A 16696-nucleotide genomic window follows, 5' to 3' on the forward strand; every position below is an offset into this window, starting at 1 on the left:
TTTACCGTATTGTATAACCATTTCAAATAGAACGTGTTCACTTGAACGTTTCCATTGCAATAACCTCTGAAGTGCCTTCTGGGTGGTTGATCTTTTATTTAAAAAAAAAAAACTAAAATAGTTGTAAGGCCAGTAACTGTCAGAATGGGGTGGAGTTCTAGTATGGACCAAGTTACATAAAGATTGGAAGTTCAGAGAAAATGTATGACCATGTAAATTGGTACCTAAAATGTGGAGTCTGATCTACTTGAAGTGCTTGTAAACCTTTACATATACCCACTGAAGTCACTATCCTCAGGTGATGCACAGATATGAAACAAATCCTCCCACATAAGCTGTACCTGTTTATCTGCACCGCTTTACTTACAGCCAGAGTATACAGATCAAAGGCTAATCACAGCATAGAGCAGGGGAGTGGAGTGTAATCTGCTGCGAGTGGACTGAAAGGACAGATCTTTACGCAGCAGGAGAAAACGGTGTGAAGATCAGCTTGACTGCATCTAGAATGTTTGGAAGGATGCCCACCTAATTTCTGGGCTAAAGTACCTTTAGCCCGATTGTAATTGTCTAATTGTAATAAGATGGTATTGATTGTGCTTACAATGAGAGTTGCAGTGGGTGTCAGACAGGTAGTGAGATTCTGCTGATCTTACAGACTGCAGCATTGGCGTCCAAAAGCCATATGATGCTTATAAGTTTAGTGTTTTGGGACCATTTGCTTTAAAGCCTGCATTTAAACAATGCCATCCTACATTTTCCTGATGTAATAACTAATGTATTTTTATATTGCAATAACATTACTTTTCATGGATGTAGTTGTCCTTTTATATGCTCATGTCACAGAATGTGATGCTGCTGGTATAGTGTTATACATACTAAAATGTGTTCCCAGTCCTGGATTGCAGCTGCTCAGGTAATTCATACATTTTCTAAAGTTTCTTTTTTTGCATCTGCTATATGGAATTATGCAAGATTATTTTTGGCCAGTATATAAAGTGTGGTATGCATGGTATAGCGCTAAGCAAATTTTTAAAATGGGCATCTGCCACCTCTGTACTGCAAGCAGCCAATTATATGGTCTATGTGACATCACTCAAACATAATGGTGTGTGAATAGTTCTTGCCGTGTTCTCTACAAGGGGAGTGGAAGTGATTTAGGCAAACCTTTTTCTATTCCAATGTTCTGTAAATCGGCATTGACATTGAAAAGCGCTTACCTGGGGCTCTCCAAATGCATTTATGAAATGGAATAGAAAGGTTTGCCATAAAGATGCTTTTACTCCTCAAGCCATAGATTAGCTCTACACTAGACAACGGAACCAATTCCCACACTTTGGGTAGGTTCTGAGGCCCAGATTCACGTAGAATTGCGGCGGCGTAATGTATCGTAGATACGTTACACCGCCGCAAGTGCCTGATTCTCAAAGCATTTGCATGAAAACTTACGCTGGCGGCCTCCTTTAAAGCTGTGCAACACGCTAAGCCTGATGCACACGATTTGTTCTGTTTTTTTCCGTAAAACCTAATGCAAAAATATAAATATGAAAAGCTCGGGAGGAGCTGCTGTACTTACAATCCAATGTTTGTATATTAATCTCCCCCCAAGCTTATTTGTTCTGACGGGAATTGCCATTGGCTGAGAGAACTGATCGCCAGACTTTTTTTTGTCCCGCCCCTTCTGGCGGAACTGGCCGCCATTCACACGGGTCAAATGTTGGCTGGTTTCTATTGATTGCTGTCGGATATTTGGCCCATGTGTACAGTACTTTACTTTCCCTCCACTCAGCTGCTCACATATACACTTTATCGAATGTTGTGAATTTGTTGGCCAACTGGGTGTAGATGGCAGATCTTCCTTTTTGTTTTTTTTTCCTTTAAAGGTATACTACGCTTTATTTTCTGAAAGTACACATTTTTCTTTTGCTTGTTCCATATTGTGATGCTCATACTGTCTAGATCAGGGATAAGCAATTAGCGGACCTCCAGCTGTTGCAAAACTACAAGTCCCATCATGCCTCTGCCTCTGGGTTCATGCTTGTGGCTGTCAGAGTCTTGCTATGCCTCATGGGAATTGTAGTTCTGCAACATCTGGAGGTCCGCTAATTTCATATCCCTGGTCTAGATCATCTCTAGTGGCTGTTGATATATCAGGGAATTTGGTAACTTGTCCCGGTGGAGCCAATATCAACTAGCCATGTCAAGTCAGTTTTGCAGACAGATAGCTTTGCATTACAGAATAGAAACCATAAAACACAAATATCATAACTATGCAGGAAGTGCAGTCACAAGCAAATATGGCTTCCGCCATGTGCATTTTTTCTACAAACTGTACATTGAAACAAGGTTTTAAATAAAATAAAACGGCATATGCACTGTGAATTAGGCACATGTACCTGTCCTTGCAGCTAGTGCAAGAAGCTCAATAAGAGGGCTACTGCAGTCTCCTGATGGGGTTCAGTTCAATGCATACAGCTGTCCAGTGAGGCTGCACCTCTAGTGCTGACAGTCACAGTTGCTGGAGACTGCAGGATTCTCTCCAGTAAAGGCAAAGCTTGTTAGTATTTTTTGTAGAGGTTGAAGGGTCAAATTTAAATGCATGATTTATAGTGATAGTAAACGACAACACACACTTAAAGATTTCATTAAAGTGATCTCATTCTCCTGTACATTAAAATGTTTAAATGCTATATATTCACTTTACCTTTTGTAAACAATGTAACTTTTTCTTTAAGCTTTCTGTTTAAATGTATACATGAACAAATGTTGGGCATAGAACAAAATACAGAAACCATTTTAAAATATCTTTTAGTTCATTTTTTTTTTTTTTATTGAATTGATATGAGATACATAGTTTGCTCTACAAGAGCTGAAATATTGCAAATTGCATCATCTTACAGCTAAATATATACATTTATAAGTGTTTCCACCAGTCTCGCATGATTTGTCTATCCACACAGGCAACTTCTTTTAATTGCACATGAGCCTCTTACTCTAGCAGTGAGTATGTGGGGGGTACCTGAGGCCCCCCCGCCACTTACCGGAGCCGTCGGTAGCGACGTCAAAACATCAGTCCCGCCCATGCGTCTTAAAGGCACATTTTTTTGTTGTCATTTTTTTCAAATGACAACATTTCTATTTTTTTTTTTTGCATTTAAGTCTAAATATGAGATCTTTTTGACCCCATATCTCATATTTAAGAGGACCTGTCATGCTTTTTTATATTACAAGGGATGCTTACATTCCTTGTAATAGGAATAAAAGTGATCCATTTTTTTTTCCCCCAGTGTAAAATAAATATGAAAACATTTTTAAAGCGCCCCGTCCCGACGAGCTCCCGCGCGGAAGCATACGTGAGTAGCGTCTGCATATAAAAACGGTGTTCAAACCACACAAGTGAGGTATCGCCGCGATCGTTAGATCTACTCTGTAGCTCAAAAAATGCAACCTATAGAATTTTTTTTTTTTTTTTTTTTTAAACGTCGCCTATCGAGATTTTTAAGGGTAAGGCTTCATTTCCACTGGCGTTTTTACAGCCACTTTTCTGAACGTTTTTTACAGCTTAAAAACGCCTGTCCATGTTATTCTATGGCATGGGTGCTCAACCTGTGGCTCTCCAGCTGTTGCGGAACTACAATTCCCATGAGGCATTGCAAGCCGCTGACAGGTACAAGCATGTCTCCCAAAGGCTGAGGCATTATGGGAATTGTAGTTTTGCAACAGCTGGAGAGCCACAGGTTGAGCACCCATGTTCTGTGGCATCATGCCCACATAGGCGTTTTTGAGCTGCAAATGGCATAGGTGTTTTTGAGCTGCAAAACAAAACGCAGGGTGTTCTGAAGCTCCAGAGTAGAGCTGTAAAAACGCCAGACGTCAAACGCTACCGCGGCTTTTTTTTTTTTTAACAAAATAAACATGGACAGGCGTTTTTAAGCTGTAAAAAAGGCTAACAGTGGCTGTAAAAACGCCAATGGAAATGAAGCCTAAAAGTTTGACGCCATGCCACGAGCGGGCGCAATTTTTAAGCGTGACATGTTGGGTATCATTTTACTCGGCGTAACATTATCTTTCACAATACATAAAAAAATTGGGCCAAATTTATTGCTGTCTTATTTTTTTTTTATTAAAGTGATTTTTTTTTTCCCAAAAAAAGTGCGCTTGTAAGACCGCTGCGCAAATATGGTGTGACAAAAAGTATTGCAATGATTGCCATTTTATTCTCTAGGGTGTTAGAAAAAAAAAAATATATAATGTTTGGGGTTTTAATTAATTTCCTATCAAAAAAAAAAAGTTTTAGTCTTGTAAACACCAAATCTGAAAAACACCCAAGGTACTGAAATGGTTAAATAAGGACAAGTGTGTTTTACCTTGTTCCAGTACAGAAAAAAAAATGCAGCATGTTGTACTTAATTTTTTTTTTTTTTTTTTCCTGGAACTGACCACACTGGTGCAAACTATGCCATTGAAAACCATATACCCTACTTCCCATATAGTTTTGATGCAACAAAAAAAAATGCATGTGGTGTTAACTGGCCTTAATAGAAGAATGTGACACATTGATTCTTTTTAGATCAGTCAGAGCATCTGTGATTTAAAGGGTCACTAAAGGAAATTTTTTTTTTTGCTGAAATGACTGTTTACAGGGCATAGAGACATAATAGTTAACTGATTCCTTTTAAAAATGATTAAACAATAGATAAAAAAACAATCATATAATGTGCCTGCAGTGTAGTTTCGTTTTTGCTGTTGTTTCCTGGTTCTCTGATGTACAGAGAGCCACTAGAGGGCAGTCAGCCAATAGAGAGCAGTGATACTTTGTCTAAAACTCCTCAGCACCAATCCAGTTTAGTTTTACTCACACCTCCTTGATTAGTGACCACCGTGAGAAATCTCCCAGTACTGTGGTCATCAGGAAACAGGCAACCAGGAAGTGTCCAGAACAGAGAGGATTTACAGCAACATGAATGCAAAAACGAACAATGAGGACATGAAACCAGGACTGCAGCAAGGTAAAGGAAGCTATTTAGCTAAAAAAAAAAATTCCTTTAGTGACCCTTTAATGTGGACCCATCAGCAATATTTATGACCTGCAAATATATTACTGGTCAAACCCTCTGTATACATATTTTATGACTTGCCTTTCATTTTGACCTTCTTTCTCCTAAAAACTATCCTGGAAGGAGCACTGATACAATGTAACATCTCTGTGACTCCCCGACAATAGGACACCCCCCTGCATTTTTCTGTATCCAAATACTTATAAAAGAAATCTAACTTTTGAAACGGCTGTAATATGTGGGCTCATCTGTTAGGGGGGAAAATGGTGTCAAACTAAATGTTAGACACAAAATTGTAAATTTTATTTGAAAGAACTCTGTACGTGAGTTTCATGTTTTTACAACTTCATCAATTTAGGCTAATATGTAGTCTGCTACATATTTTTGGTAAAATAAATAAATACATTCCAGCAAGCGTATTTTGATTGGTTTGCATACAAATTATAGCGTCTACAAACTATGGGCTATATTTATGGAATATTTTTTTATTACTCGTAATGGTGAACAGTGACTTCTAACCGGACTGCGATATTGTGGTAGACAAATCAGACACCTAACTACCGGTAACACTTTTTGGGAACCAGTGCTTAATAAAAAAATTTGCACTGTGACTGTACTGACACTGGCTGGGAAGGGGGTTAACATCTGGGGGCTATCAAATGGTAAACTGTGTGCAAGGTGCTTTTACTAGGGAAGACATAATTCCTTGTCCCTGATTTGCAGTAACACAAAATTCATGCTTTCCTTACTGACCAAACACCAATCTGCCTTGTTTACATAGGCAGACTGGCGTTTTTCCTCTGTAACGAACGATCAGCAGGTATTGAGACACCGGAAATGAGCTTCCGGTGGCACGCCCACTACCCAGAAATGCGGGTATAGTTTAGATTTTAAAATGGTTGTAAAGGCTGAGGGTTTTTTTTTTTTTTTTTTTCCTTTTATCTTCATGCTTTCTATACATGTAGGGGAAAAAAACAAACAAAAAAAAACCTGGTGATTGCCAACAGTAGGTTAAATTGTTCACTATTCACATGGTATGATAGTGTAAAGGCATTTTAAAAACGACTAAAATCAGTAGAATGGTGCCTTATGCTACCATAGGAGTGTCAACCACACTGCCCATCACAAGCATCCTCATACAAACCATGAGGGGGGGAAAATAGGATTTTTGTACTCACCTTAAAATTATTTCTCTAAGTTCATGGACGGACACAGCAGCCTTTAACCTTAGGGTTATATCGGCTTCCTTCAGGAACTCTCCTGAAGGAAGCGGATATAACCCTAAGGTCAAAGGCTGCTGTGTCCGTCCATGAACGGAAGAGAAAAGTCTTTGATCTCCTGCTGATTTTGTATGTTTGCCCACTGACAAAGAAATGATCAATCTAATTTTAATGGTAGGTTTATATTAACAGGGAGAGACAGTATAACAGAAATAAGCATTTCAAAAGTTATAAATCGATTTGTATTTTAAGGAGTGAAATACATATTTGATCCCCCTATCAATCAAGAAGGATTTCTGGCTTGCAGGTGTCTTTTATACAGGTGACAAGCAGAGATTAGGAGCACTGCCTTGAGTGTCCACAGAAGTAACCAATCCGATTCCAATCTCTCCACTATGGCCAAGACCAAAGACCTGTCCAAGGATGTTGGGGACAAGATTGTAGACTTACACAAGGCTGAAATGGGCTACATGACCATCACCGAGCAGCTTGGTGAGAGGGTGACAACAGTTGGTGCCATTATTTGCTAGTGGAAGAAACACAAAATAGTTGTCAATCTCCCTTGGTCTGGGGCTCCATGTAAGATCTCACCTCGTGGAGTTTCAATGATCATGAGAACAGTGAGGAATCAGCTCAGAACTACACAGGAGAATCTTGTCAATGATCTCAAGGCAGCTGGGACCATAGTCACCAAGAAAACAATCGGTAACGCACAATGCCGCAAAGGACTGAAATCCTGCAGCGCCCGCAAGATCCCCCCTGCTCAAGAAAGCACACATCTGAAGTTTGCTAATGAACATCTGAATTATTCCGAGAACTGGGTGAAAGTGTTGTGGTCAGATGAGACCAAAAAGCAAGCTCTTTGGCATCCTGAGCTCCAAACTGCGTTGGGGGTCACAGGCAGAATTCCTTCTCCAAAGAACACCATCAAACATGGAGGTGGAAATATACCCTCGGCCCCAAACCACCGTCGCCCCATAATAGGCCTGAATGTCTTCTCCAAGGTAATGGAGAAAGCAGTTGTACAACAGCTACAACATCACTTAGACACCCATAAATTACTTGACCCATTCCAGTCCGGTTTCCGTCCTGGTCACGGGACAGAAACAGCACTGCTCAAAATATGGGATGATGCTCTAGAGGCCGCAGACGAAGGAGAATCTTGTCTTCTAGTACTGCTGGACCTAAGCGCAGCTTTTGATACAGTAGACCACAAATTATCGCTGACACGACTAGTCGAAGTAGCCGGAGTTGCAGGATGTGATTTATTGTGGTTCTCCTCCTTGGAAAACCGATCACAAATAGTGAAATTGGGCCCGTTCACTTCTGAAAAAAAACACACGGTGTCATGCAGAGTCCCTCAGGGATCCCCTCTAACACCTGTTCTTTTCAATATCTATCTCCGCCCTATTTTTGAAATTATCAGCAACCAGAAGTTACTTCACCACTCTTATGCAGATGACACACAACTATATTTTCACATCTGCAACAAAAAGGATCATTATCTCGGACTAGAGAAATTGCTTTCTTTGATGGAAAAGTGGATGACAAAGAGTTACCTTAAACTCAATGGGCTAGATTGAGGTAGCTGCACCCCTTCTTACGGCGGCACAGCGTATTGTATTTACGCTGCGCCGCCATAAGTTTGAGAGGCAAGTGCTGTATTCACAAAGCATCAAATGATGTTGAGGGGCCGGGGTTTTATTCAAATTAGGTTGACCCAGTGTATTTAAAAATTTTTTACGAACGGCACATGCGCCGTTCGTGAAAGAATCCCAGTGCGCATGCTCGAAATTTTGACGCAAATCGTCATTGCTTTCGACGTGAACGGAAATTACGTCCAGCCCTATTCGCAAACGACGTAAAAAATTAAAATTTCAAATCAGGAACGACGTCCATACTTAACATTGGCTGTGCCACCTAATAGCAGGAGCAACCTTACACCGAAAAAGCCTAATGTAAATAAATTGCGCCGGCCGTACATACGTTTGTGAATCGGCGTATCTAGGTAATTTCCATATTCTACGCCGAAAACAACAGAAGCGGCCAGCGTAATATTGCACACAATTATACGCCGCCGCATTCAAGTTACATCGGCGGAGGAAGCCTATTTTTTTTAGCGTATCTGCCTTTGAGAATCGGCGTAACGATACGCCGGCGCAGATTTGAAAAGCTACCTGAATCTAGCCAAATGGCTCAAAAACAGAACTTCTCCTGTTTCAGGCCAATCGGAAGATTCATCCCGCAACAACATGGACGCCCCATTCTGGGTCAATCCATCTCCTCCAGCACCAAAGTCAAAAGTCGGAGTCATCTTCGACACCCACATGACAATGGATGCACAAATAGGGTCAGTAGTCAGCGGATCGCACCATCTGCTGCGCCTTCTACACAGACTCACTCCCTTTATCCCACAAAAAAAAAAAAACATATAAGTCGTGGTGGGGACACTTATCAACTCCAGACTTGACTATGCAAATGCCCTCTATCTTGGACTCCCAAATTATCAAATCACTCGTCTGCAAGTCGTTCAAAATACGGCCGCTCGACTAGTGACTGGGAAAAAACCCTGGGAATCAATCTCACCTTCGTTGAGATCCCTTCATTGGTTGCCAGTAAAAAACAGAATCACTTTCAAAGCACTCTGTCTAACGCATAAGTGTATTCTGGGAAATGCCCCACAATATCTATGCGAGAAACTAAAAGCTCACAACACCAAATCGCATTCTTCGATCCACTAACCAAAATCTACTCCAGATACAAGTCCAAAGAAGAACGAAGATTTGCGGTCCAAGGACCCAGACTATGGAACGCTCTACAAACCGCCATCCGATTGGATGTAAACCACCTGGCCTTCAGGAAAAAGATCAAGACCCATCTCTTCTGAGGGCCCAGGGAATGGATACCAAAGCGCCCAGAGCCGATTCAGTTTGCATGTGTTGCGCTATATAAGTTTCTCACTCATCACTCTTTGGGGGGTGTATTTCTGCTATGGGGACAGGACAACTTCAACACAGGGACGATGGATGGGGCCATGTACTATCAAATCTTGGGTGAGAACCGCCTTTCCTTAGTCAGGGCATTGAAAATGTACAATGACCCAAAACATACAGCCAAGGCAACAAAGGAGTGGCTCAAGAAGAAACACATTAACCATTTGCCATCCGAGCCAATTCTGGCACTCCGCTCCTACATGTAAACATCATCTTTTTTTTCTAGAAAAATATTCAGAACCCCCAAACATTAGATATATTTTTTTTTTCAGCTGAGACCCTAGGGCAGGGATGACAGGTCCATGTCCGCTCTGCATATGCAGAGCGGACACGGCCCACTCTACAGGTCCTCTGATTTGATACGCCCAAATAGAAGGGAAATGATCCCCTTCTGTTTTTTTTTTTAGCGTATCAGATTGGAGGTAGGCGGGTGTAAATGGAAACAAATCTGTTTACATCTGCAGTTTCAGAGGTGAATGGAGGGTCAGATTGGCAATCAAAAGGGGAGAGTATAGCCTCAATTGGAAAAGTTAGGAAATATCACAGGTCAAAAAATATTGGATGGGACTTTCGAAAGTCCCATCCAATATTTTTTTGACCAGTGATACTTTACGCCAATCGGCCCCAAGCAGCCTTTTGTCTTCATTCACATGATTTCATCCTCCTAATTGAGGGTCCGATTGGGTCAGACTGATTGTGTGAAAGGGGCCTAAGACGCACGTTTTCACACTAATGCAGCGCAGTGCACCTGTGCCATAGACTTCCATTATATCCTGCAGGTGTGGTGCACTTTCTGAAAGCTCACCAAACCCGCAGTTTGAAAGCAGCCCAGTAACCACTGGCCAGAGATGCCCATACATACACTGCAATTTTAGTAATAAACTGACCTTTAATAACAATCTTCCATTTAGGTATCGCCTGCTGTTGCTGTCCCAGGCAGAGTGCATTTGGTATCACTGCCTGCGATAGGAGCTGGCGCTATACAGGAAGCATCAGCTTACACAGCTCTTCTCCACAGCCGCTTGCTTTCTCTACTGCCAGCTTCATTAACAACACAGATTTTCTGGGATGGCGGGGTCCGCAACCCATGTTCTGGGCTTGCCAATCTGCCATCCCAGAGAAGGAGGTCGCGGGCCACTGGTTGGGCACGCCTGCCCTAGGGAATAAAATGGCAGTTGTTGCAACATTTTATGTCACATGGTATTTCAGCAGCAATTTTTCAAACCCGTTAAAAAACAAAAAAGTTTCATGAATAATAAAAAATAAAAAAAACACTAAAATTAGCTCACCTATTTTTTTTATATACTGTAATGTGGAAGATACTGTTACACCGAGTAAATAGATACCCAACATGTCACACTTTAAAATTGCGCATGCCCATGGAATGGTACCAAACTTCAGTACTTAAAAATCTCCATAGGCAACGCTTTAAATGTTTTTACAGGTTTAGAGTTACAAAGGAAGTCTTGGGATAGAATTTTTGCGCTCACTTTATTTTACAACTTTCTGGATTTCCTGCAGCTTCGCTTTAAATTCTAATGACTACATATCCCATGATACCTTGCTACCTGCAAGCAGTGATTCCTGTACAGACTCCTGAAAGTCTTCCTTTCAGTCCCTTTGTAGTTCTAAAGTCAGGCTCTGTGAATTCTGTGACACAGCAGTGCCTAACAACAGAATACGTATAACAGAATTTGAGGAGGTAAATGTGTGGAGATCTTCACAAAGTAAGTTTACAAACTTCGAGATTAATAAGAGTAGGCTAGAAATAATCAATAAATACAACGTCAAAATATATGATTTTACATTTTGACCACACATATGCTTAAAGGCTTTGCAAGCAGAGACATTTTAGTATATTCATTTCAGAATCACACAATTGTCCTCAACACAAGTACAGTGGTATCGGGCTCTTGAATCGCATTATATTATTAGATGCTGTAAGAGGAATTACAATTGTTCATTTAGATGCTGTCTGCATTATCTGTTCCAATCCAGCCAAAATGTGCCACAGTGCCCAACTGGGACATGGTGATGCCATTCCTGGCTACCATCCTTCTTCCATCAGCTTTTTATGCATTTTCTTCTCCAAAAGTTCTTCCGCCCATGTACCTGTGAACACTGCTCCTTCTTGCTGTCATTCATAAAAACTGCAAATACAAACCCACCTAGAAGCCCCATTAGCTGCCTAAAACTCAAAAAGCATATCTCCAAAGGTAGATTGAGTGGAATCTGTGACTTCAGCGCAGCTGGAACGTTTCCCAGAGACCAAAGCCCCATACACATGGGCTAAAATCAGCCGGTACATTAGAAACTGCCCAACATTCAGCCTGTGTACAGGTCCTTGACAGACTTCTGTCCAATGAGCATGCTAAAAAAAACAGCAGACAATAGCTGCGAGTGCTGACTGGTGCGTTATAGCAGGGGGGGCAGTCCCGCTGTCAGAACACAAGAGCACAGCAGGGAGATTGCTGTACAAACATTGCATAGTTAGTACAGCAAGCTGGGTTGAACAATAAAATCTTACCATGTGTACTAGGCACAAGAGTTCAGTGATTGCTTTTACTCATTGCATAAAGCTGATCTTCGGCTATTTAGACAAGATTAACACTGTACGGTGTACATGAAATACACATGGTAACACACACACACAAAGTATGAATGGCCCCCATTTATTTTCCCTTTTAAAATGCCCTAAACAGCATCACTTCGATGTGAACCAGCCACATAGAAATATAATGGGATTTCTACTTAAAGGGGTTGTAAAGGAAAACATTTTTTTCCCTAAATAGCTTCCTTTACCTTAGTGCAGTCCTCCATTTATCTCATTCTTCCATTTTGCTTTTAAATGTCCTTATTTCTTCTGAGAAATCCTCACTTCCTGTTCTTCTGTCTGTAACTCCACACAGTAATGCAAGGCTTTCTCCCTGGTGTGGAGAGAGCCTCTTGAGGGGGAGGGGGTGAGCAGGAGTGTCAGGACGCCCACTAACACACAGCTTCTTTCTCTATCTGCAAAGGAGAGAGTGTCCTGACCCTCCTGCTCGCCCCCTCCCCCCTCAAGAGGATTTCTCCACACCAGGTAGAAAGCCTTGCATTACTGTGTGGAGTTACAGACAGAAGAACAGGAAGTGAGAATTTCTCAGAAGAAATAAGGACATTTAAAAGCAAAATGGAAGGATGAGGTAAGTGAAGGAGGACTGCACTAAGGTAAAGGAAGCTATTTAGGGAAATATTTTTTTCCTTTACAGCCCCTTTAAAATGTGTTTTCATGCAGTTTTGCTGCATCAAACAGGCAAGAGTAAAGAGGCTCATGAGATCCAAGTTGCTACAATAATTCATTTGCATTTGAAATACAATTTTTAAGATAATCATAAAAAGGTGTCTAAAATCTCTACTCTCGTTGGCCATACATATAACAATGTGCAGGCAATTTCATCCATTTTTGACCAGAATTCAAATTTCAGAGAAGACTGAGGGCTAAGGGTAATCTTCCACCATCAAAAACTGTGAGATTGTCTTCTTTTGGTTGGTCTCGGGGAAAAAAACTGGTTGCAATTTACTAAAATGTGGCTGGCCGTCTTGAGAAGGCATTATTAACAGAAGACACTTATTGCATGCAATGGACGGTGGCAGTGTAAGTCTGGCAGGAGGCACAATGATTTACCTCCCCATAATGGAATTATGACACAGGAAAATAACAGACATTTCCTTGTGTTATCACTCCTTACCCACCAACATGATCTATTAAGAGACTTCCTCCACCCATGACACAGGCCACACTGTTCATGTAGGATACATAGTGCAAGGTTAGAGACAAAAAGGCATTCGCACAATACAGATCTGAAAAGAGGGACAAGGTAATGCGCTGGGATTGTCAAGGCACGCTCCTCCAAGTGGGATTACTGTACATTCACACCACATTATACATAAAACTAATCTTAAAATCTTCAAGTTTTCAGCAGGCGAAAGAAGGTAATAAAAACTCAGTATTGCAGTTTCCAGAATAAAAGCTGTCTGTCTGCAGATCCTGTGATGATTGTGTTGCACGGCTCATTCATCCACATACACGTAACGGCATCTGAAGAAAAGATTCATAGGAGAAATGTTAAAGTGGAATAAACCCTCCTATCCTTTACTGCCCCGTGGCCCCTGATCTTCAGTAGCCATGGTACTACCCATTTGATCCGTTATGAAACCAGCCATTTGATGCCTGAGAGCACAAGCAACTGTGTCTGTTATTGACAGCATGCCTTAAAGTGGATGTAAACCCACTCTCATCCTTTCTAAACTACTGCCATAGTGCTGATCTATAAGGATATAGATGCCGCCTGCATGTATCCTTACCTGTCAAATGTTTCCCCTCTGTCTGGTATAAGAACTAAAAAACTGCAGATTCTGTGGGTGGATCTGTTGTCTGGAGCTCGTGGGTGGAGTTGTGATTTCAGTAGACTCTCCGCCCCCCTCTACACTCCCCTTGTCAACATGCATTTTTTCCTATGTATTCCTTACACTAAATTCCGCTATGATCACCAACATCCAGTCAAAATCCAGAAAAGTAACCACATGACTTCAGAAAAGGAGTGGGGGTGGGAATTAAATTTAAAAAAAAATAAAATAATGGCCATTTCCAGGCTAGGGCATGAGATATGTAAATAACCTATCATTCACAGCAAGGGGGTGGAATGGACTAAGGTTTTTCTCTGTAAGTCCGTTTTATTTCACTGAACAATAAAAGAGGATTGCTCAGAGCTGGATTAACTATGTGTGGCAAGACTGGACACAGATGATAGGAAATCTTATACTCTACATTGTGACATCAAAAAAATAAAAACACTTTTCGGGTTTACATCCACTTTAAATGTAATCGTTTTAAGAAATGGTTAAATTAATGGGTTTCAAAATTTTGAAATTTTTATATAAAAAGACTTATTCAAATAATATACTGCAGGAAAAACCACAAAGATACCGTATTGCTGAAAGCCAGAGACGAAGAAACGGTGAGGAAAGGGGGTTGATTTACTAAAACTGGAGAGTGCAAAATCTGGTGCAGATGTGCATGGTAGCCAATCAGCTTCTAACTTCAGCTTGTTCAATTAAAGGATAAAGGCTGACCATACATTATATTTACCAAAACCTAAACACTTTCAATTTGTATGCAATCAGGCAGACCCTAAAGCCCCATACACAATATTGGATTTTCTGCAGATTTTTGTCTTCAGATTTACCAAAACCATTTACTATGAGGTCAAACCGTAATGCCGCGTACACACGATAATTTTTCGGGTTGTAAAAAACGACCTCTCTCTTCCGTTCATGGACGGACACAGCAGCATTGACCTTAGGGTTATATACCTTCCTTTCAGGAGAGACTTCTTTCCTGAAAGGAAGGTATATAACCCTAAGGTCAATGCTGCTGTGTCTGTCCATGAACTCGGAGAAATGGATTTTACGGTGAGTACAAAAATCCTATTTTTTCAGGCTCTAGAAAAAACGAAGTTTTTTCCAACCCGATCATTTAAACGGCCTTACCTACGCACGATTGTGAAAAAAATAATTCTCTAGCAAAGCGCGGTGACGTACAACACGTATAAAGGCACTATAAAGGGGAAGTTCCATTCGGATGACGCCACCCTTTGGGCCGATTTCGTGTTAGTAAAAGACGATTCGCGCTTTTCTGTCTGTTACAGCGTGATGAATGTGCTCACTCCATTACGAACGGTAGTTTTAACGTAAAGAGCGCTCCCGTCTCATAACTTGCTTCTGAGCATGCGCGGATTTTTCACGTCGTTAAAGCCCACACATGATAATTTTTTACAACCCGAAAAACGACAACTTTTAAAAAAGTAGTGTAAAAATAGAGCATGTTCAAATTTTTTTTTTGCCCGTTTTTCAAAACCCGATAAAATGCTCTGGAGCCCACACACAATCGTTTTTAATGACATTTAAAAAAAAAACATAATTTTTTACAACCCGAAAAATGATGGTGTGTACGCGGCATAAGAGCTTCAATTTGTATGCAATCAGGCAGGCCCTTGCACTACATGGTTTTGGCAAATCTGAAGACAAAAATCTGCAGAAAAACTAATAGTGTGTATGGGGCTTTGCACTACATAGTTGGTAAATCTACAAGAAATTTAACAAAAAAATTGTAGAATGTGTTGTGAGCTTAAGTTCATTTAAAAGAAAAAAAATAATAAATGCAAATTTTTTTGCAGGTAGGTGTGCATTTATAAAAAAAAATTTACTTGGAGCCTGGAAAGCATTGCACCCACAATCAGCAGATTGTGGGTGTCATGCAGAACTCCTGCAGACGTGTCAGTGGATCTGTCTTCTTGTATGGCCAGGCAGATACACACTTCCAGGCAGAATGAACGAAGCCTCCCCATGGTAGTTCATTGAAACTACAAGCCGACAGCCGCAAAGGATGTCAGGACTTGTAGTTTACCATTCACAGAGGACTGTGAATGAATGACTGTATTTTCAAACAGTGACAGTGGGCGCCTGGAGAAGATGCCCGCCCCAATCACTAGGGAGGGGGAGAGGGGAAATGGCTGCAGCTTCTGGAACACATTGCATGTTCCACCCTAAACATGGGTGCAACATGTTCCAAAAGGCAAACTTGCCCTTTAAGGTGTGAACAAAAAAAATGTCAGCCACTTGCAAAATCTAGTGCAGCTCTGCATAGAATTCACTCACCAGTTTTAATAAATCATCCCTAAAATGACTATTACTGCTTAGCAGGAACCATAGCCTGCATATGGAATAAGCATGCATGGACGTGCCTATGTAGAATATGGAGCAAAAAAGATCAACACAAAATTATTATTAACACAAAGTTGTGTGTGTATATATATTTATAATATATATGCAGAAGATTAGCCCTAAGACACAAAAAAGCATGCATCCAAAGAGAAGTTCAAGACTCTGTAAGCTTAAATAGAGAAAGCCTCACTCTTTAATAGAACATAAACATATACCGTACATGGCATATAGGGGAGACAAACCATTTAAAAACCATATACAAAAGAGACAGAGTATGTAGTATGAGCCCAAATGCGTTTCACCGCTAGGCTTCATCAGGACGCATTCAGCTTTTGCAAGAAACAGGAGCAACGGGTCTCACTTGCAGGAAAATCAAACTTGATTGATATAAGATTGCAAATGTTTTATCCAATAAAGAACAAAAATTGGCTCATGTAGAGGTCAGGGAACCAGATGGCTCCTAAATTAGGGTATCCTCATCAAATAACCTCAAAAGCAGGGGGAGAAGCATGCGGCACACCACAGGGAGCAAAAACAGCCCCTTATTAAGTATATACGTACGTACGTACGTACGTACGTACGTACGTACGTACGTACGTACGTACGTACGTACGTACGGATGGGTACAAGGTAGTCTTGAGATCCAGAATATTCAATGCGTAAATAT

The 16696-nt window shown here is 40.9% G+C and overlaps 1 protein-coding gene across 1 annotated transcript in view; it reads right to left on the reverse strand.

Annotated features, from left to right (window-relative positions):
* Window positions 1-12462: 12462 nt before the first annotated feature.
* NSMAF (neutral sphingomyelinase activation associated factor) overlaps window positions 12463-16696 on the reverse strand; it is a 158286-nt gene continuing 154052 nt past the window's right edge. Inside the window, exon 31 of the mRNA XM_040354247.1 lies at window positions 12463-13345. Within this exon, the coding sequence (XP_040210181.1) occupies window positions 13251-13345 (95 nt within the window). The 3' untranslated portion in view covers window positions 12463-13250. The remainder of the gene's footprint in view (window positions 13346-16696) is intronic.

Source organism: Rana temporaria, chromosome 5, assembly GCF_905171775.1.
Source record: "Rana temporaria chromosome 5, aRanTem1.1, whole genome shotgun sequence".
In the NCBI taxonomy this organism is placed as follows: domain Eukaryota; kingdom Metazoa; phylum Chordata; class Amphibia; order Anura; family Ranidae; genus Rana; species Rana temporaria.